Source organism: Schistocerca nitens, chromosome 1 (genome assembly GCF_023898315.1).
Source record: "Schistocerca nitens isolate TAMUIC-IGC-003100 chromosome 1, iqSchNite1.1, whole genome shotgun sequence".
NCBI classification, from domain to species: domain Eukaryota; kingdom Metazoa; phylum Arthropoda; class Insecta; order Orthoptera; family Acrididae; genus Schistocerca; species Schistocerca nitens.
This window is the reverse complement of record NC_064614.1, coordinates 55,628,574-55,647,966: the sequence shown is the minus strand read 5'-3', so window position 1 is coordinate 55,647,966 and position 19,393 is coordinate 55,628,574. Positions and strand designations below refer to the sequence as shown.

At 40.8% G+C, this 19,393-nt stretch overlaps 1 protein-coding gene across 3 annotated transcripts in view; it reads right to left on the bottom strand.

Annotated features, from left to right (window-relative positions):
• LOC126241230 (integrator complex subunit 1) overlaps positions 1-19,393 on the bottom strand; it is a 304,834-nt gene that overhangs the window by 219,326 nt on the left and 66,115 nt on the right. For all 3 annotated transcript variants that reach the window (XM_049947990.1, XM_049947989.1, XM_049947991.1), the window contains exon 6: positions 16,150-16,285. In XM_049947990.1, coding sequence (XP_049803947.1) covers positions 16,150-16,285 — 136 coding nt within the window. The remainder of the gene's footprint in view (positions 1-16,149; positions 16,286-19,393) is intronic.

The window sequence follows — 19,393 nt, the reverse complement described above, 5'->3', positions numbered from 1 at the left end:
AGTACATCGCCCTTGTATAGACCCTCTAGATACTCCTTCCACCTTTCTGCTTTCCCCTCTTTGCTTATAACAGGGTTTCCATCTGAGCTCTCGATATTCATACAAGAGGCTCTCTTTTCTCCAAAGGTCTCTTTAATTTTCCTGTAGGCTGTATCTATCTTACCCCTAGTGAGATAAGCGTCTACATCCTTACATTTGTCCTCTAGCCATCCCTGCTTAGCCATTTTGCACTTCCTGTCAATCTCATTTTTGAGACATTTGTATTCCTTTTTGCCTGCTTCATTTACTGCATTTTTATATTTTCTCCTTTCATCAATTAAATTCAATATTTCTTCTGTTACCCAAGGATTTCTACTAGCCCTCGTCTTTTTACCTACTTGATCCTCTACTGCCTTCACTACTTCATCCCTCAGAGCTACCCATTCGTCTTCTACTGTATTTCTTTCCCCCGTTCATGTCAATTGTTCCCTTATGCTGTCCCTGAAACTCTGTACAACCTCTGGTTTAGTCAGTTTATCCAGGTCCCATCTCCTTAAATTACCACCTTTTTGCAATTTCTTCACTTTTAATCTACAGTTCATAACCAATAGATTGTGGTCAGAGTCCACATCTGCCCCTGGAAATGCCTTACAATTTAAAACCTGGTTCCTAAATCTCTGTCTTACCATTATATAATCTATCTGATACCTTTTAGTATCTCCAGGCTTCTTCCATGTATACAACCTTCTTTTATTATTCTTGAACCAAGTGTTAGCTATGATTAAGTTATGCTCTGTGCAAAATTCTAACAGACGGCTTCCTCTTTCATTATGCCATCTTGGCCACTATAATACGTTCACTATGCTGTTTGTAGTAGCTTACCTGCACTCCCATTTTTTTATTCATTATTAAACCTACTCCTGCATAACCCCTATTTGATTTTGTATTTATAACCCTGTATTCACCTGACCAGAAGTCTTGTTCCTCCTGCCACCGAACTTCACTAATTCCCACTATATCTAACTTTAACCTATCCATTTCCCTTTTTAAGTTTTCTAACCTACCTGCCCGATTAAGGGATCTGACATTCCACGCTCCGAACCGTACAATGCCAGTTTTCTTTCTCCTGAAAACGACGTCCTCTTGAGTAGTCCCCGCCCAGTGATCCGAATGGGGGACTATTTTACCTCCGGAATATTTTACCCAAGAGGACGCCATCATCATTTAACCATACAGTAAAGCTGCATGCCCTCGGGAAAAATTACGTCTGTAGTTTCCCCTTGCTTTCAGCCGTTCGCAGTACCACAACAGCAAGGCTGTTTTGATCAGATACGTAATGAATGGTTACTGCAGTGAACTGGGAAGAAAAGAAACTTCTGTCATAACTTGATTAAAAGAGAGAGTACACCAAAACAAACAGATACCAATGACAGTTAACCACCTCAAGCCGGAAATCCAAGTATGCACTCATGAGTAGTGAGTGCCTTTGCTGGCAGTAACCCCAACACACACTCACCAAATGAAGTCTTTAACACAATGATTTATTTCTCTGCTGTCTGTTGACAATGAGGGACACTACTTTGTTTGCGAAACACAGGGATATCTGTGCTGGCATACCTTTACGATCTTTTATGGGAAGTGTGAGGGTTGGGAAAAGAACAAGATGTAGAATGGTACATGAAAATGCATAGAGGATAATTCAGTACACAATGAATTTATTGTTTACCATATCGTTTATGAGAAAACCAATGAAGCAGAACATGTAAATTCCTCACAGAAAAGCTGCTGTAAACTCCTAGGAAGAGTCAGGGCTGTTGGCTTCTGTTTCCAAAATTCCTTTATACACTGAAAGTTCATTTCAGGTGATCACATGCACCAAAAATTAAACGATCCTAAAATTTTCCGGCTCTCTAACAGCTGTCCATGTAAACTACAACCAGTGTATACAGCACCTTGGGAGTTTCAATACACTTAACCATTTCTATTGTTTAACACACTCAAGCTGTAGTGTCACAGGAGGGAGGAAGGGAAACCTGCATAGAATGGACTAAAATGGAGAGCTGAATCAAAGTCTTCAGATTCAACACAACAACAACAATGAACGAGAATAGGACGTACCCAAAAACTAATACTAGAGATAACAAGAGTTCACAAATCAACAATTATTGCAAGTTTTTACTTTGGCCGGAGGCACAGTCATGGTAAATTTTTTGAATGATGCTGCCACCAGTTGATTATAATAATTTTTACTTTATTGTTATAAAATCCAGTTTTTAGCCTTAGCCCATTTTCAAGCACAAAAATGTATTCATATATCAAAAGACACCCAGCTGGTATGGAGTACAAGTCCTTGTCAGAAAAGCATATCTGGTCATATAGTCCGGATCTGTCATTAACAAAAGTAAGAACATCTCTAAAACACCTAAATAAGTTGCAGACCTTCATTTATGGACCCTACAGCATGGTTGTTATATGAAAACTGCTAGCCAACCAACAGGTATGTGCCATTGCAGCTGAACAACAACAATTACAGAGACACTAGGGTGGCGCATACTGTTCATTTGCTAGCAATTTCATATAATAGTTGTCCTATACGGTACAGAAATGAAAGTCTAGAGCTTATTTAGATGTTTTAGAGATGTTCTCACTTTTAGTAATGACAGATCTGGTATACATAACCAGAAATGCTTTTCTGACAAGGACTTTTATTTCATACCAATCTGTTGTCTTTCAACAAATGTTGTGTTTTGATATATGAATATTTTTTTCACTTGAAAGTGGCCTAACGCTGATTTCTGATTATGCAACAGTGCACCCACATGCACAACCACTATCTATTGTTGCTCAGGCCAGACTGAAACAAATGCATCATACAATACAGGACCAACAATCCATTGGGGGGTGGGGATAGCTGGGTACAGGTGTTGGCGTGGTGGAGTGTGCAGGGACCAGAGGTGGTAGACAAGAGTACCCAGCACAGTGTCGGGAGGCTGTGGGAGAGGAAGGGAAGGGGGAAAAATGGGAGCAGAGAGGAGGGGAACAGAGGAGGATTGGTGGGTGCACTGGCAGAGAGCACTGCACAATTCCGGTGGGGACTGTAGGGTGTGGGGACCGTTCAAAGTTCAGAAATCTTTAAGAGAGTACACACTTACAACATTTACATGAAATTTTTAATTTAGATTAAAAAAGATTACCAGTTTGTATCTTAGAAGAAAGATTAAGAAAAGGCAAACCTACGTTTCTAGCATTTGTAAACTTAGTTTGACAATGTTAACTGGAATACTCTCTTTCAAATTCTGAAGGTGGCAGGGGTAAAATACAGGCAGCGAAAGGCTATTTACAATTTGTACAGAAACCAGATGGCAGTTATAAGAGTCGAGGGGCATGAAAGGGAAGCAGTGGTTGGGAAAGGAGTGAGACAGGGTTGCAGTCTGTCCCCGATGTTATTCAATCTGTATATTGAGCAAGCAGTAAAGGAAACAAAAGAAATATTTGGATTAGGTATTAAAACCCATGGAGAAGAAATAAAAACTTTGAGGTTCGCCGATGACATTGTAATTCTGTCAGAGACAGCAAAGGACTTGGAAGAGCAGTTGAACGGAATGGACAGTGTCTTGAAAGGAGGATATTGTATGAACATCAACAAAAGCAAAACAAGGATAATGGAATGTAGTCAAATTAAGTCAGGTGATGCTGAGGGAATTAGATTAGGAAATGAGACACTTAAAGTAGTAAAGGAGTTTTGTTACTTGGGGAACAAAATAACTGATGATGGTCAAAGTAGGGAGGATATAAAATGTAGACTGGCAATGGCAAAGAAAGCATTTCTGAAGAAGAGAAATTTGTTAACATTGGATAAAGATTTAAGGGTCAGGAAGTCGTTTCTGAAAGTATTTGTGTGGAGTGTAGCCATGTATGGAAGTGAAACATGGACGATAACTAGTTTGGACAAGAAGGGAATAGAAGCTTTCGAAATGTGGTGCTACAGAAGAATGCTGAAGATAAGGTGGGTAGATCACGTAACTAATGAGGAGGTATTGAATAGGATTGGGGAGAAGATAAGTTTGTGGCACAACTTGACTAGAAGAAGGGATCGGTTGGTAGGACATGTTTTGAGGCATCAAGGGATCACAAATTTAGCATTGGAGGGCAGTGTGGAGGGTAAAAATCGTAGAGGTAGACCAAGAGATGAATACACTAAGCAGATTCAGAAGGATGTAGGCTGCAGTAGGTACTGGGAGATGAAGAAGATTGCACAGGATAGAGTAGCATGGAGAGCTGCATCAAACCAGTCTCAGGACTGAAGACCACAACAACAACAACAACCAGTTTGTAATCTGTTAAAAAAAGGACATCCAGCAACAAGTGAACTTTGATCCATAGCCTTCATTACTCAGTATCCTATGATTATACTTTGTCCATAGATTGATTGATTGAGAGGGTTTTTGGGACCAAACAGCAAGGTCATTAGTTTCGGATTCTGAAGTTACTTACAGAAGAAAGAGGGGCCGCTATAAGTGAACGGATCCAGTCACGGGAGTCAAATTATAAAATAATGAAATTATACACAATACAAGGCATAAAAGGTGAGACAAAATCTAAAAAATGAAAAAAAAGGAGAGATCTTTCCATGGGGGAGTGGTCATGGGGTCCCAGATTGAGAAGCCATGGAGAGATGTTCCAAACACAACCACCCTGCACCTGCTCCAGGAGTGAAGCAAATCCTTATATCCAGAAATAAAAACCACTTTCATGGAGGAGACTGTGGACCAGTTCAACTGTCCATGAATCATCTGCTAACATTAAAATTGAGCAATCTGGAAGACTATACTTAGCACAAAGGGCCAAAAGAAGGAGGCATTCCACCCGTATGTGGGATACCACCGTCAGTCCGGCTCCACAACCACATTGTGGTGGTGGTTCGTTACACAGGAGGAAACAATGGGTAAGCCTGGTGTGACCAATGTGTAGACGGCATAAACAGTGGCCTCCTTCTGAGTGGAGCGGAAGGAAGAGTGCCAAACTGCAGTAGACTCGTTGATTGTGTGGAGTTTATTACTGTAAGCAGTAGTGCACCAGATGTCATTCCACTTTTGGGCACAGAGAGATTTGACGTAGATCCACATATCTGCAGCTGGAATCATGAAACGCCAGACGGTCAGCCAGTTCATTCCCTGGGATGCCCACGACTTGGGACCCAGAGAAAGACAAATAGGGAGGCGGCACAGCCAAGGGCAGAGAGAAGGTCGTGGATAACAGAGACAAAAAGGTGACAAGAGTAGCATCAGTCAATAGCCTGCAGGCTGCTCACTGAGTCAGTACAAATTAAAACACTGTAAAGGGAGGCTTGTGAAACAAAATGGAGGGCTCTGTGAATGACTTGAAGCTCTGCTATGAACACATTACATGATCCCAGCAATAAATGGTGTTCTAAGCCAGTAGGAGATGTGAAAGCATATCCAGGCTTATCTATAGTCTTAGAACCATCAGTGTAGAAGATGATAGCAACCTGGCACTCTGAGAGGATGACATGTACAAGACACTGGAAAACCATAGGGGCAACAGAGACCTTAGGACCCTGGAATAGGTCGGTCCTAATCTGTGGTAGAGGAGGAATCGGCACTTCTGAGAGGACAGTCAACAGGACTAATGCAAATAGCACCAACAGCCAGACGCACCCCACAATGGTGAACAGGATCAAGTATTTGTAGAGTGAAAGGGGCCACTGAGCCGTAAACCTGACTACCATAATCTAGTCTGAACAAGACGAGAGCATGGTAAAGATAGAGTGGAACAGTCTGCACACCAAGATGTATGGGCCAGGAGGGAGAGAGCATAAAGTTTCCGCATGCACATAGTCTTTAGGTGGCAAATATGGGGCAGCCATGTCAGCTTTTTATCAAAAATAATGGCCAAGAAATGGGACTTCGCTACAATATCGAAGAGCTGATTGCCTAAATGAAGTTCTGGATCAGGGCGTACTATGGGTTGATGACAAAAATTCACAACCTGCATTTTGGAGAAAGAAAACTGGAAGCCATGGGAGATGTCCTATGCAGAGGTTCATCGGATGGTCTCTTGGAGACAGCAGTCAGCAGATGCTACCGAGTGGGACCTGCACCAGACGCAAAAATCTGTCTATGTGCAATGCCAGGATAACCACAGGCACAACAGAGGTTACTGTTCTCCTGAATCTGAGGGGTGCTGAATGAAGTGCCAACTTGAATGCAGAAGAGCCAGTGGGATAAAAACTCATGGATAAAAGTCAGAAAGGGGCCACAGAAGCCCCAGTCATGGAGGGTACCTAAAATGTGATGGCACCAAGCCGTGTCACCTGCCTTATGTAGGTCAGAAGACCGTGACAAGGTGCTGGCCATTAGTAAAAGCCTGTTGGACTGCTGTTTCCAATCTGAGTAAATGGTCAGTTGGAGATCGTCCTTCCCGGAAACCACACTGATATGAGGGCAAAAGGCTCTGAGATTCAAGTACCCAATATAATCTGTAGCTAACCATCCTCTTGAGCAGTTCACAAAAGTACATTTGTCAGGCTAATCAGGTGGTAGTTGTTGAGAGACGTTGGGTTCTTCCTGGCCTTAAGGACGGGGAAAACTATACTCTCTTGCGATTGCAAGAGAAAAGCACCCATGAGAAAAATACGGTTGAAGATCCTGTGGTGATGTTACCTCTGGGGAACGTCGAAGTGTTGGATCATCTGGTTGTGGATGGAATCCGTGCCTAGGGACGTCACACATGAAGAGATAAGAGCCTGCATGTAAGAGCCTGCAGTGAAGGGTTCATGAACGGGTTCAGCTTGGTGTGGGTTGAAACAGACGGGGTCTGTTTAACTTGGCATCTCTGCCAGAGAAAGGTAGCAGGATAGGAAGAGGATGCCAATGCTATTGCAAAGTGTGTTGCAAGGTGTCCTGCAAGGACCAATGGATCTGTGCACAGGGCACCTTGGAGGCTAAGATCCTGGACAGTTGACTGTCACTGGCAGCCCAGACAGCTACAGAGCTTGAAGCAAATCTGCGGTAAAGAGGCATATGGCCACAGGGAGGAAACTTAGAGCTCCCAGCATTCTTCTTTACTCTGTTAATAAGGTAATGAGCCTCAGCACAGAGACGCCTAAAAGCAAGGAAGTTGGTCTATGAAAGGTGGCCATCGGTGGCCCTGGACAGTAACCACTACATACTTGGGCCAAGGCGGTACTGGCCGACAAGGGGGACCTATGGATAGGGGAACAGCAGTGCCAGCAGCATGAAGAATAGTGGCAGAGACACCTTGCATCAATGCATGACCGCTTCAATGCAATTCTAGAGGGAGGTGTCAAAGTGCACAGCAGACATACATAAAGGCCAACTGGATCTGCGAAATGCCCAATGGGGGGATCTGTCTGCCTGGCGGCAGCAGGGGAACAACAGAATCACCGGAAAGTGGTCACTGTCACAAAGATCATCATGGGTTGACCAATGTAGGGAAGCCATGAGAGCAGGGGAGGAGATCGTGAGATCGGCAGCAGTAAAGGTGCCATGAGCGGTACTGAAGTGGGTAGGGGAACAATCACTGAGGAGACACAAATCAAAGTCTGTAATAAGTCAGTCAATTAGGAGACCCCTACCAGTTGAAGTGGCATTCCCTCGCGGTGGGTGGTGGGCACTGAAGACCCCATGGAAGAGAAACATGAGCGGGAGTTGCTGTATTACAGGTAGACAGTTCAACATAAGGAAGTGGCCTACCTGGAGAGAGGCAGGCATTGCAAACACTGATTGCCAGAGTCGTTTGCACTCTAACCACTATTGCTTCCATGTTGTTGTGAAGGGGGATCACAAATGACATCGGAGTGAACCAAAGTGCAGAGCCCACCAGATGTTACCCTGGAACTGGCACGGTTCTGACAGAATGCCCAATAACCACACAATGTTGGAGAGTGGTCAACACAAAAGTGAGTTTCTTGAAGAACATGATAGAATGCAGAATAGGAGGAAGCAAGACATTGTATTTATAGTAGGTGACTATAGTATCTGTTGCAATTCCACTGTATGATCACGTGGCAAGAGTCCAGGTTAGACATGAAGAAGCCGAGAGGAGGTCCTGTCACTCGGTCAGTGGTCATCAACGACAAGGATATGGTGATATCCATAAATAAGATGTCAGACTCAGGTTGCGAGGGGGAGATGGCACCTCTGGGAACTTGTCTTGGGACTTAAGTTGTTTCTTCTCCTCTTTCATAGATGGAGGAGGGCGGGGCACAGAGGGAGAACAGGCGTCTGCAAGATCCGGATCTGAAAGGGAGCGGGCAACCTACAGGCACCCAAATAGTGTGTCTCACGGACAAGTTGTGGTAGGAGGCTTCTGGCCCGAGAGATGCCAGAGGGAAAGGTCCCGGGTGGAGACCCTTCATTGGCAGGGGCCAAGGAAGAGGGGCACTTCTTTGTCTGGGGAGGGCGAGCGGCTCCCAGATGGGAGGTTGTGGGAACTGCAGGGGGGGGGGGGGGGAGAGGAGGGGGACAGGGCTAGGGTAAGGAAAAGGTAGGAGGGGGAAAGGATATAAGAGAGGCAACAGTTAAAAAAAGTGACCCTGGATGGAGTCTTTCATATTTTTGGTGCGCTTCAGCATAAGACAGGCGATCCGGGGACTTGTACATCTTCTTTTGTCTCTTGTAAGCTGGACAATCCAGCAAGCACGGAGAGTGGTAGTCATGACAACTGATACACACACAGGTGGCAGAACACACAGGTTTCCCTCGTGGAGTGAGTGTCCACAGCCACCACACAGAGGGCCCACCATACAGAGAGAAGACATATGTCCAAAACGCAAGCACCGAAAGCACCTTGTGGGTGGTGGGATGTACAGCTTCATTTCACATCTATAGCACATAACCTTGACCTTCCATGGGAGGATATCCCTCTCAAAAGCCAAAATGAAGATGCCAGTAATGGGTACATACAGCCCCACCTCTCGGACAGACTAAACATGCTTGTGACCTTGCAGGGCGGAGGGGGGCTACAGCGGGGAAGGAAGAGGTGAGAGGAAACCACACTGGAGACACTAGGAATGGAGTTCTTCCCCAAATGGCTCACACTAAAACCAGAAATTTTAGAAGTGGAGGTCAAACCTCAAGCAGGAACCTAAATGCCAAAAAGGATGAAAGAACAGGCAGAAGGAACAAAACTGCAAGCAATAAAGCCAGGTCGATATAAATCAGAATACCAAGAGAGAGGAAGGAGTGGGCAATGGGGAAGGAGTGAGGATAGGGACGGGGTTGACAGAAATGCTGTCAGGGAAGGAAGAATGGACTGCGATAGCTCATGGCCTCTGTGCACCATACATGAACTCACGAAAGAACAATGAGCCCCCTGTGGGGTTTTGTCCATAGGCTGTAATGACAAATGTGTTTATTCATTACACTATCTTCTGCATTATCCTTAAGGAGATAAGAATGTCAACAAAGGACACAGTTGCTAAATTATACTTCATGAAATAGTTCTCACAAAATTCATGTTTGTTCATATTGGCAATTAATAAACTTCCCTCTACTGGTGCCTGTATACCCTGCCTGTGTTCAGTAAAACCCCATTTTTACATTCCCGCATTTTACGTTTTCCCTCTTTTAATGTTTATTTTTGTTGGTCCCAACAAAGTCCTATTCTCTCCATACAATTCTTTCCCGCCACTAATGATTTTTTGCTACAGCATATCCCACATTTTAGTTTCCTTTGATGTTACCATGAGCTTTCATATTGATGTTCATATAGATTTCTGCAATAAGTGCATCGTACTGTTCAGAGTCAGCCATGAAACAAAGCAGAACATGCAGACTATAGGTAAAATTATTGATCATGTAATGTTGCATTAGCATGGTAAGCAAGGGTCATGGCCACCTGTATTAAAGGTTCACAGCATTTTAGAAGAGTGCCTTAATAACAATCGTGATCTGACAACAGTGGGACCAGTAGCAACGTTCCTTTTCTTCACTTCATTGTATTACAACAGCTTTAATTTAACTTCACAGTCATTTTTAAGAAATAAACACCATCTCTATAATGGGCTTTCATGTATCAATACTTGCACCTGAAATACATTAACTTGTACTAGGTACACAGTCATACATTGGTATGATCTGATATCAGATGTAAACATTCAAGATTCTCCATAACAAGACAACAATTTCTGCACTCTTCCTCAACTAGGATATCCCTGAATTGAGTGACCTTGTCGACAACAAGCTGCAGATTTCGTGTCTATTGTTGTCTATTTACGAAGACTGCCAACTTTAGTGTTTTAACCAATGCTGTGTTACAAGTTTTATCTATCATTATTTTACAGTGATTATCAATAATATGTTTCACATTAGAACATTAATCTCTTTTTAATGTAGCTTCATGAAAGATTTTTGCTTCCATGTTTTATTTACACCACTGGACATGATGGAATGAAGAGGGTAACCTTCTTGTGTGTTGGTGTGTGTTGGCACTCAAGAAGCTGCCTTTGTTATAATCATGAATGCAGTGACCGAGTGCTAATATACGCAAATGCGCATTTCCTTGTTCATTTCAATCACATTCAATGGTGTAAAAACAACACACAAGCAAAAGTATTTTGTGAAAGCACATTAAAAATATATTCAGGTTTTAGTGTGAGACTTATAATTAATATTCATTTCAAAATGATGATAAATAAAACATTTAACACACTATTGCTTAAAATACTAAAGTAGGTAGACTTTGTAAACAGAAAACAATAGGCACGAAATCTACAACTTGTTGCCAACAAGGTCACTTGACTTGGGGACATCCTGTGTGAGAAAGAGAGTGGACATTGTCATCGTTACAGAGCACATCGAGGAGGAATGTTTATGCTTTGCATCAGGTTGCACCAACCTAAGACTGTGTGTCTAGGATGGATTAGTGTATTTCACGCTGAAGTAACCATTTGTAAAAGCCCACTATAGAGACAGCCGTCTTCAAAAGTGGTGTTTGTTTGTATAAATGACTGTGAAATTAAATGAACAATGACGGTTTCTACTAGAGTCATCATCATCAGATCACTGAAGTTGCTGCTATTGAAAACAGAAGACAGTCGACAGCACATGTTCCGAATTGCCCAACATGTCATGAAAAGACCTAGGCAAGAAGTTTTCTTGTTGCTAAAAAATAAAAGTGATTACTGCATATTTAATTACGAATTCCGAAACAAATTGCACCATTAGATTAAACTTCACTAACAGTACACCTGCATCTACATCCATACTCCGCAAGCCACCTGACAGTGTGTGGCGGAGGGTACCTTGAGTACCTCTATCAGTTCTCCCTTCTATTCCAGTCTCGTATTGTTCGTGGAAAGATAGATTGTCAGTATGCCTCTGTGTGGGCTCTAATCTCTCTGATTTTATCCTCATGGTCTCTTCGCGAGATATACATAGGAGGGAGCAACATACTGCTTGACTCCTCAGTAAAGGTATGTTCTCGAAACTTCAACAAAAGACCGTACCAAGCTACTGAGCGTCTCTCTTGCAGAGTCTTCCACTGGAGTGTATCTGTCATCTCCGTAACGCTTTTGCAATTACTAAATGATCCTGTAATGAAGCGCGCTGCTCTCCGTTGTATCTTCTCTATATCAACCCTATCTGGTACGGATCCCACGCTGGTGAGCAGTATTCACAAGCAGTGGGCGAACAAGTGTACAGTAACCTACTTCCTTTGTTTTCAGACTGCATTTCCTTAGGATTCTTCCAAAGAATCTGTCTGGCATCTGCTTTACCAATGATTAATTTTATATGGTCATTCCATTTTAGATCACTCCTAATGCCTACTCCCAGATAATTTATGGAATTAACTACTTCCAGTTGCTGACCTGCTATATTGTAGCTAAATGATAAGGGATCTTTCTTTCTATGTATTCGCAGCACATTACACTTGTCTGCATTGAGATTCAATTGCCATTCCCTGCAGCATGTGTCAATTTGTTGCAGATCCTCCTGCATTTCAGAACAATTTTCCATTGTTACAACAGCTCGATATACTACAGCATCATGTGCAAAAAGCCTTAGTGAACTTCCGATGCAACGGTCCTACGAAACTCCCCTGCGGCACACCTAAAATCACTCTTACTTCGGAAGACTTCTCTCCATTGAGATTGACATGCTGTGTTCAGTTATCTAGGAACTCTTCAATCCAATCACACAACTGGTCTGATAGTCATATGCCTTGCAGAAGTCAAGAAACACAGCATCTACCTGGGAACCCCTGTCTATGGCCCTCCGAGTCTCGTGGACGAATAGCGCAAGCTGGGTTTCACAAGATCGTCTTTTTTGAAACCCATGCTGAATCCTACAGAGTAGATTTCTAGTCTCCAGAAAAGACATTATACTCGAACATAATACATGTTCCAAAATTCTACAACTGATCAACGTTAGAGATACAGGTCTACAGTTCTGCACATCTGTTTGACGTCCCTTCTTGAAAATGGGGATGACCTGTGCCCTTTCCAATATTTTGGAACGCTACGCTCTTCTAGAGACCTACAGTCACAAGACTGTGAGAAATCAGCCCAACATCAAACTCAATGAGACAAGGTCTGGTTCTGTGGCAAAAAAGCATAAATACATTCGACCATCAGCAGATGATTGTGTGGATAAAGTCACAGAGTGGTTTGTTAGCACGAGAGCATTGGGAATTTCACTTAGTGGCAACATACTGAGAGAAATTGCTTCAGTTTGCTGCATAAATGGGGGATCACCAACTTCACAACATTGAATGGTTGGATCAATCTATTTAAAACTCGTCATAGCATTGTTTACAACCAATTGTGTGCTGAAAGTCCAAATTTTGACAGTGGAATTGTGGACCAATGGAAAAAGAAATGCAAAATATCTTTGAAGATTATGATCCAAAAAATATTTTTAATGTTGACAAAACTGGACTATTTTCACAACATATTACCAATTAAGACCTTATGTTTACCGTGGGAAACAGATTAAGCAGAGAATAACCATTTTAGTTATGGTCATTGCTGATGGGTCCGAAAAACTACCTCCTTTGGTAACTGGCAAATTTAAAATGCCAACTTGTTTCAGAAATGTGAGAACTCTGCCGACTCATTATGATTCCAACAGCACTGCATGGATGACCATTTGCATCTTCAAATCCACCATGCACTCATGTATTCAATGTTAAAATGGGGACAAATACAGGAAAATAGTGCTGCTACCTGATTATGTCCTGCACCCCCTTACAATCTTGTGCGTCAACTCAGTCTATATCGGGTGTATTATGCTCAAATCCTGACATATGTCACTAAGAGCTAGGTAATAAAAGGGAGGGAGAGAAGCAAAATACAAGCTAGCGAGATGAAATTTTTGATAAATAGTGTTGGAGTAACTAAGCTGTCACTCAGAAATATTAAGTTAGCATCCCTGCCTCCTAACTGTACAAGTGAGCTTCAACTGTTAAATCTGGGAATCATCCATTCATTTAAAAGAAATATAGAAAAATATTTGCTCAGAAGGTTGTATCGATGTACAATAATGGCATGGACCCAAAATCGATGTCCATACAACTTCTAGATGCTATGCGTTATGCAGCCAAAGCATGGATGGATACGACAAGCTATATCTAACTGTTTCGTGAAGGCAGGATTTAAGTTCACAGAAAACACAGCAATCACTGGCAGAACATTTGTCTGAGCTTTCAGATTTTTATGTGATACACATATCATCTAGCTTCAAGAGTACGTCAGTCATCATTTCAGAGGTGCCAACAGTAGATAGCACCATTACATAACATTCTGAAGAAGGGAAGAGCAGATGTGATTGGTGAACATAATGAAGAAGATGACAACCAAGAACCAGTTGTGCCAAGCACTAGAGAAGCTGTGGAAGCTATTATCATTTTAAGGTAGTACATTGGCAATGCATAAGGTGGTGATAATGCATTTGATGCTTTGTATTGTGGAGAGACAAGTAGAACTAATTACTATTAAAAAGAAACAAAAACAATTAATTATTTCATTTTTTAAATAGGCAAAATTTAAAATGCTTCAATTTCACATTATGAACAACATAAAGAGAGTGTCAAAAAATTAATTAATTTATTTTCATTTCTTGTGTTTACCATGCTTTCCTGTATTTTACACGTTTGGGTCACTCCATGTCAAATCATCGAGTCTCACAACTTCACCTCCTTTAATTTCATTAGTATTTTAGGTACATCTTGTCTGCAGTTTCAGATATCTGGATTAATTATTGTAAGACCTACCATTAACTAAAATATTATAAGGTATCCAAAATTAGCTTTACAGTCCTTCATATATTGCAGTATAAATCTAGTTCTACTTAGGATACAGATTTGATCTTTGGCTCATTTTATAGAGAAAATGAAGGGTTTTAATTGTAGGCTTCTTTCAAATTACACACAAAAGTCTTCTGACCAAAAATTCTCTTTTCAAAATTTTGAACTACTTTTTGTGAACAATCTACAAATTTAAAATTTTGATAAATTAATATAATATTAGTCCATATGTGTTTAATACAACCTGAAAGTTTCAAGCTATAACTCAAAAGAGCTTTCAAGTTGTTATCAAATTTGTCCAGTGATATGCTCATTACCCTAAAAAATACAGATACCATGTTGAAAGTCAGGCAGTGTGTGAAACCAAAACTAATTTATAATTCTGTCCACAGGTGGCAGACTAATTGAATGTGATATGCAGGTTAAGTTTCTATCAACACTGCTGAGTAAAGTGCCATACTTTTCCTCTTTACAGTGAGTGTTCATGAGCAGCTCTTCTGTTGCAACACAGTCATGTTGTGAAAAACTTTGACCTATTCAAGAATGGAAGGTGAATTTGCTGACTGATGTGAAATTACACTGTAAAGTCTGTAGTAAATGCAAAATAAAGCTTCATAAATTGAGCAGCCATAATCACATCGGAAACCTTTTCACATCAATCACCTGAGTACAAACGGCAGCCTTGACAATGGGCTGGTCCTTTTATACTTTGTGTACACGATAATACCACCATCTGTACATGTGCATATCACTATCCCATGATTTTGTCCCCTCAGTGCATATCGGGTGTATTATGCTCAAATCCTGACATATGCCACTAAGACCTAGGTAATGAAGAGAAGAGAGAGAAGCAAACTACAAGCTAGTGCGATGAAATTTTTGATAAATAGCATTGGAGTGACTAAGCTTGACAGACCAAGGAATGAGAGGATCACGAAATTAGTAAAGGAAGAACCATTACAGGATAGGTTAGAGGAATCAAGATTTAGATGGTGTGGACATGTTAAGCTAACTGAGAAGAAAAGGATACCAAGAAAGATCTACTGGATGAAAGGCAAGGGAAAAAGACCAAAGGGAAGCCCACAAGGCAGGCAGCTGAAATGACTGAAGGACTGGATCAAGGTGGAGATGGAGAGTGGTGGAAAGACAAGACAATGGGAAGGTTTGTTTTGAGTAAGACGGCCCATGGCTGGAAGCAGCACAAAATAATGATGACCATGTTTTTGAAGCATGTCAAAAAAGAAACAAGACAAAACTATACAGAAACCAAAGAAATCAGCTAGCAATTATTAAATATCAAATAACAAAATTAAATTAAGTGAATGAACAAATAAACACACCATTGACGCACACAGTGAACTTCTCTTTTGGGGATAAACAAGGTTGTGCCAGTGTACAAGAAACAGGCCAAGTTTCAGTATATCAGGCTTCTCAAAAACATTGGATATGCTTATGTATAACAGATTAGTTGTTTATCTGGAAAAGCACAGTCTCATACACTCACAGCTGATTTCGGAAAACGTAAATCTAATGAATCAGTTACTAGTAGCCTGACAAATATCATACAGTCTTTATATGAAAAATGTTGCATTTTCCAAGTTTTTGGTTCTTTCCAAACCATTTGACACTACTGCCCATGAAGTATTTACACAAAAACTGGAACACTATGGCATCTTTGTGCAAGCAGATTTATACCGAATCAATAGGAAACCATCAAACAAGGCTTCTCACAGGATTCAATAATAGGGCACCATTACTATTTCTTCCATTGTTGTTTTTCAACTATATATATCATTAATGGCTTAACACCTTACATATTTCTATAACTAATGATGTTGCTAAACAAAAAGTCTACAGGAAAAGGAACTGATTTTACTATACCTCTACAAGGCCCGCACATGCAGTGAGGAACCGCAGAAAATTACGTGTTATATTGTCTGGTGGCTGTCGGCGGTTCAGCTGTTCTCGCACAGCTTCCATTACTATCTGTTCTACAGCTTCTTGGGATGAGGCATAGCTGAAACAATGATTGTATGAACACTTTCAGTAATTTCTTCAGTGTCTCTGAGAAATGACAAATTCAAAACATTTTAGCTCTTTTTCCTTTTAGTTACTTTAAATATACTGCCTATACAATGGATGAAAATAAGATTGATACAAACTATATTTTGTCCTTATTTTACTGTAAAGATTCCAATCAAAACACAGAAATGAACACGATTGCTGAGGCTGCGTGAAAAGGAAGATTTGTTAACTGTTGAATTGGGAACAATTAGTGCAAGTGTGACAAACATGCAGTCAGACATCAATACTGATCTTCTGATACTTTTTAATTTTTGCTATTTTAGAAGGAGGTATTGAATAGAATTGGGGAGAAGAGGAGTTTGTGGCACAACTTGACAAGAAGAAGGGACCGGTTGGCAGGACATGTTCTGAGGCATCAGGGGATCACAAATTTAGCATTGCAGGGCAGCGTGGAGGGTAAAAATCGTAGAGGGAGACCAAGAGACGAATACACTAAGCAGATTCAGAAGGATGTAGGTTGCAGTAAGTACTGGGAGATGAAGAAGCTTGCACAGGATAGAGTGGCATGGAGAGCTGCATCAAACCAGTCTCAGGACTGAAGACAACAACAACAATAACATTTTAGAAGAGTTGGTAGGTAAGGAACACGATTTAGGTAAAGTGGAGATGAACAGGTGAAAAAGGAGAAATCACTATAGCCCCACAGAGAAGAACGCAAAGGCAGACAAACAGTTTCAAATTTGAAATTATAGTACCTGAATCAAAATCATTTCCCCATTGAAAAGACCACAAGCAGAAACCAATTACATGGTGAAGAGTGACAGCCGACATACAGAAAATAGAAAATTCTAGTTAAACTATCAGAATGAAAATGCAAACCAAGGCACAAATACTTTCTTTAATTCAACTTGCTTGTTCATACAACTGTGTTCTTTGAAAAGTTATTAAGTCAGATCCATATGATTTCAGGATATTAAAATCCCATCCTCAAGCATGATCTAATACATCAAACTCACAAGCACAGCACCAATCAAGACCCCAAACCAACAGATTGAACCTCCACTCTGTAATTTTCTGTATATTCTGGTTGACTACTTCATTACTGCCAATATTCTTAATACTGTTGGTATTTACAGAACCCTTTTGTTTATATTATAAATCTCCATTACAGAGCATGTACTCTAACTTTCTAATCATTGTGAAACTTTTACAAGCCATACAGATTCTGCTATTACTGTGTAGTGACAGTTTCATGTTCCTAGAGATGTCTTTCTTATTGCAGAAATTTTTAGTTAACACATATGCTGTTTTCAATTTGCTGACTCGATCATCTGCTGCAGTTCTTTCTACTCAAATTTTATTGTATTATTCCTCAAAGTATTTGAAATTTCTGGCTCTTGCCATTTCATTTTGTTGTAGCCTCTACATATGCTGACAGTAATGCTAAACTGTTGGCAATAACCAGACAGTTTACCTCAATTTCCATTTGATTTTCAACCTAGAATGATTTTTTTTTTTTTTTTACTTTTGTGATTTTTGAGTTCAGAGATACCATTTATTATGAATTCTTCCTAATGCTCAGTTAAATAATAAAAGTAATAAACCATCATATTGCCTTATGACACCCTCCAAAAGTTATGCATACCACTGGAAGTTAATCTTCAATGCAAACTTAATCTTTTTTCTGTTGACCTGTGACTGACATCTATTACATAAGGATGCTATAAAATAATGTCATAATGTCAGTTTGTGCAATTTTAAATTGTCTCAAAGTTAACCATCCACTACTATCCTTAAGGCAATCAATATTTTAAGCACACTGAAGAAGAACCTCGGTGCACAGATGAGGCATGCAGTCTATAATACAATGCTGAAATTTTAGTACAGCAAAAGAAGAGTCGTATGGCATAGTTCCTTTGTAGTACGTGAGAGCTGTGTCTGAAATTAATTACTTGAGTGTATCTCATTATACTTGGTGCTAATATTATGTACCCCAATATTTTTTAATTATATGAGCAGCCACAAAAGTGAAAAAGGTTGTTATCATATGATATCTAATATATCCTTACATCAACTGAAAAGAATAATTTCTGCTTAATTTACACCTGTAGACAAAAATAGTTGTGCCAGAAAGGAGTCAGTGAAATCATGTCAAAGTTGATGGGTAAGTCCCACATTACAAGACATTTCCATTATTCCTATCGCTACACCTGGCCATATGCAATACACCAGAAGTGGGTATTCCATGATCAAGTTGTATCACAACTGACCATGCATCCAATATGGTATCAGCTACTGAAGTTGAATAGTTCTTGCAGGAAAATTTGACTCCATTATTAGCAGCCATATGCTTTAGAAATGGGCTACATAATTTTCCAAAACAACTGACTGATCCATTCAATACGTGTGAGAGGAGAGACAGTAAATGGGTAGGATGTAGAGGGACCAACCACCATTCTGCAGACTGCTCCAACTCAAGTGATAGGCAATGGACAGTTGGCACCTGCACGCAGTGGTGAGCCAAAAAGCTGATGCATGGGCAGCTTGGCAACTAAGCTGTAACCAATGCAATAATATGGCCTCAGCTGAACATCTGCAGGCTATGGCCGGCAAATGGTTGGTGCATGGGCAGAACACGGTATGGATGCAGTAGGACCACCTGGCAATTAATCTAACCAATTTTTCACCTCCTCACAGGTGAGCCGACAGTTGCTCGCAGGTGCTAATCTCCCATGGTGCCTAGCCTATCACGCAGGAACAGAGGAATATCAGACACTCTCCTAGTGACACAATTTCACACTATCACCTAGTAAATAAAATGTGAGATTATAGAACAACAGGCTAAGTATGCAGCATCACTGAAGACCTCTCACATAAACTCAATGGGTAGTTCTCAACAGGGAGACAGCATTAGCCACCTGCTATTTCTTATGGTGGAATGACCACATAAACCTAATCTCAATCAGACTGTCATAAATAACAGCTTTCAACCAGTAAGGCCTTCGTCAGAATTAGACAGCAAACACACACATATACACACGTATGCAAAGGCAACTCACACACACATGACTGCAGTCTCAGTGGCCACACTGCAAGCAGC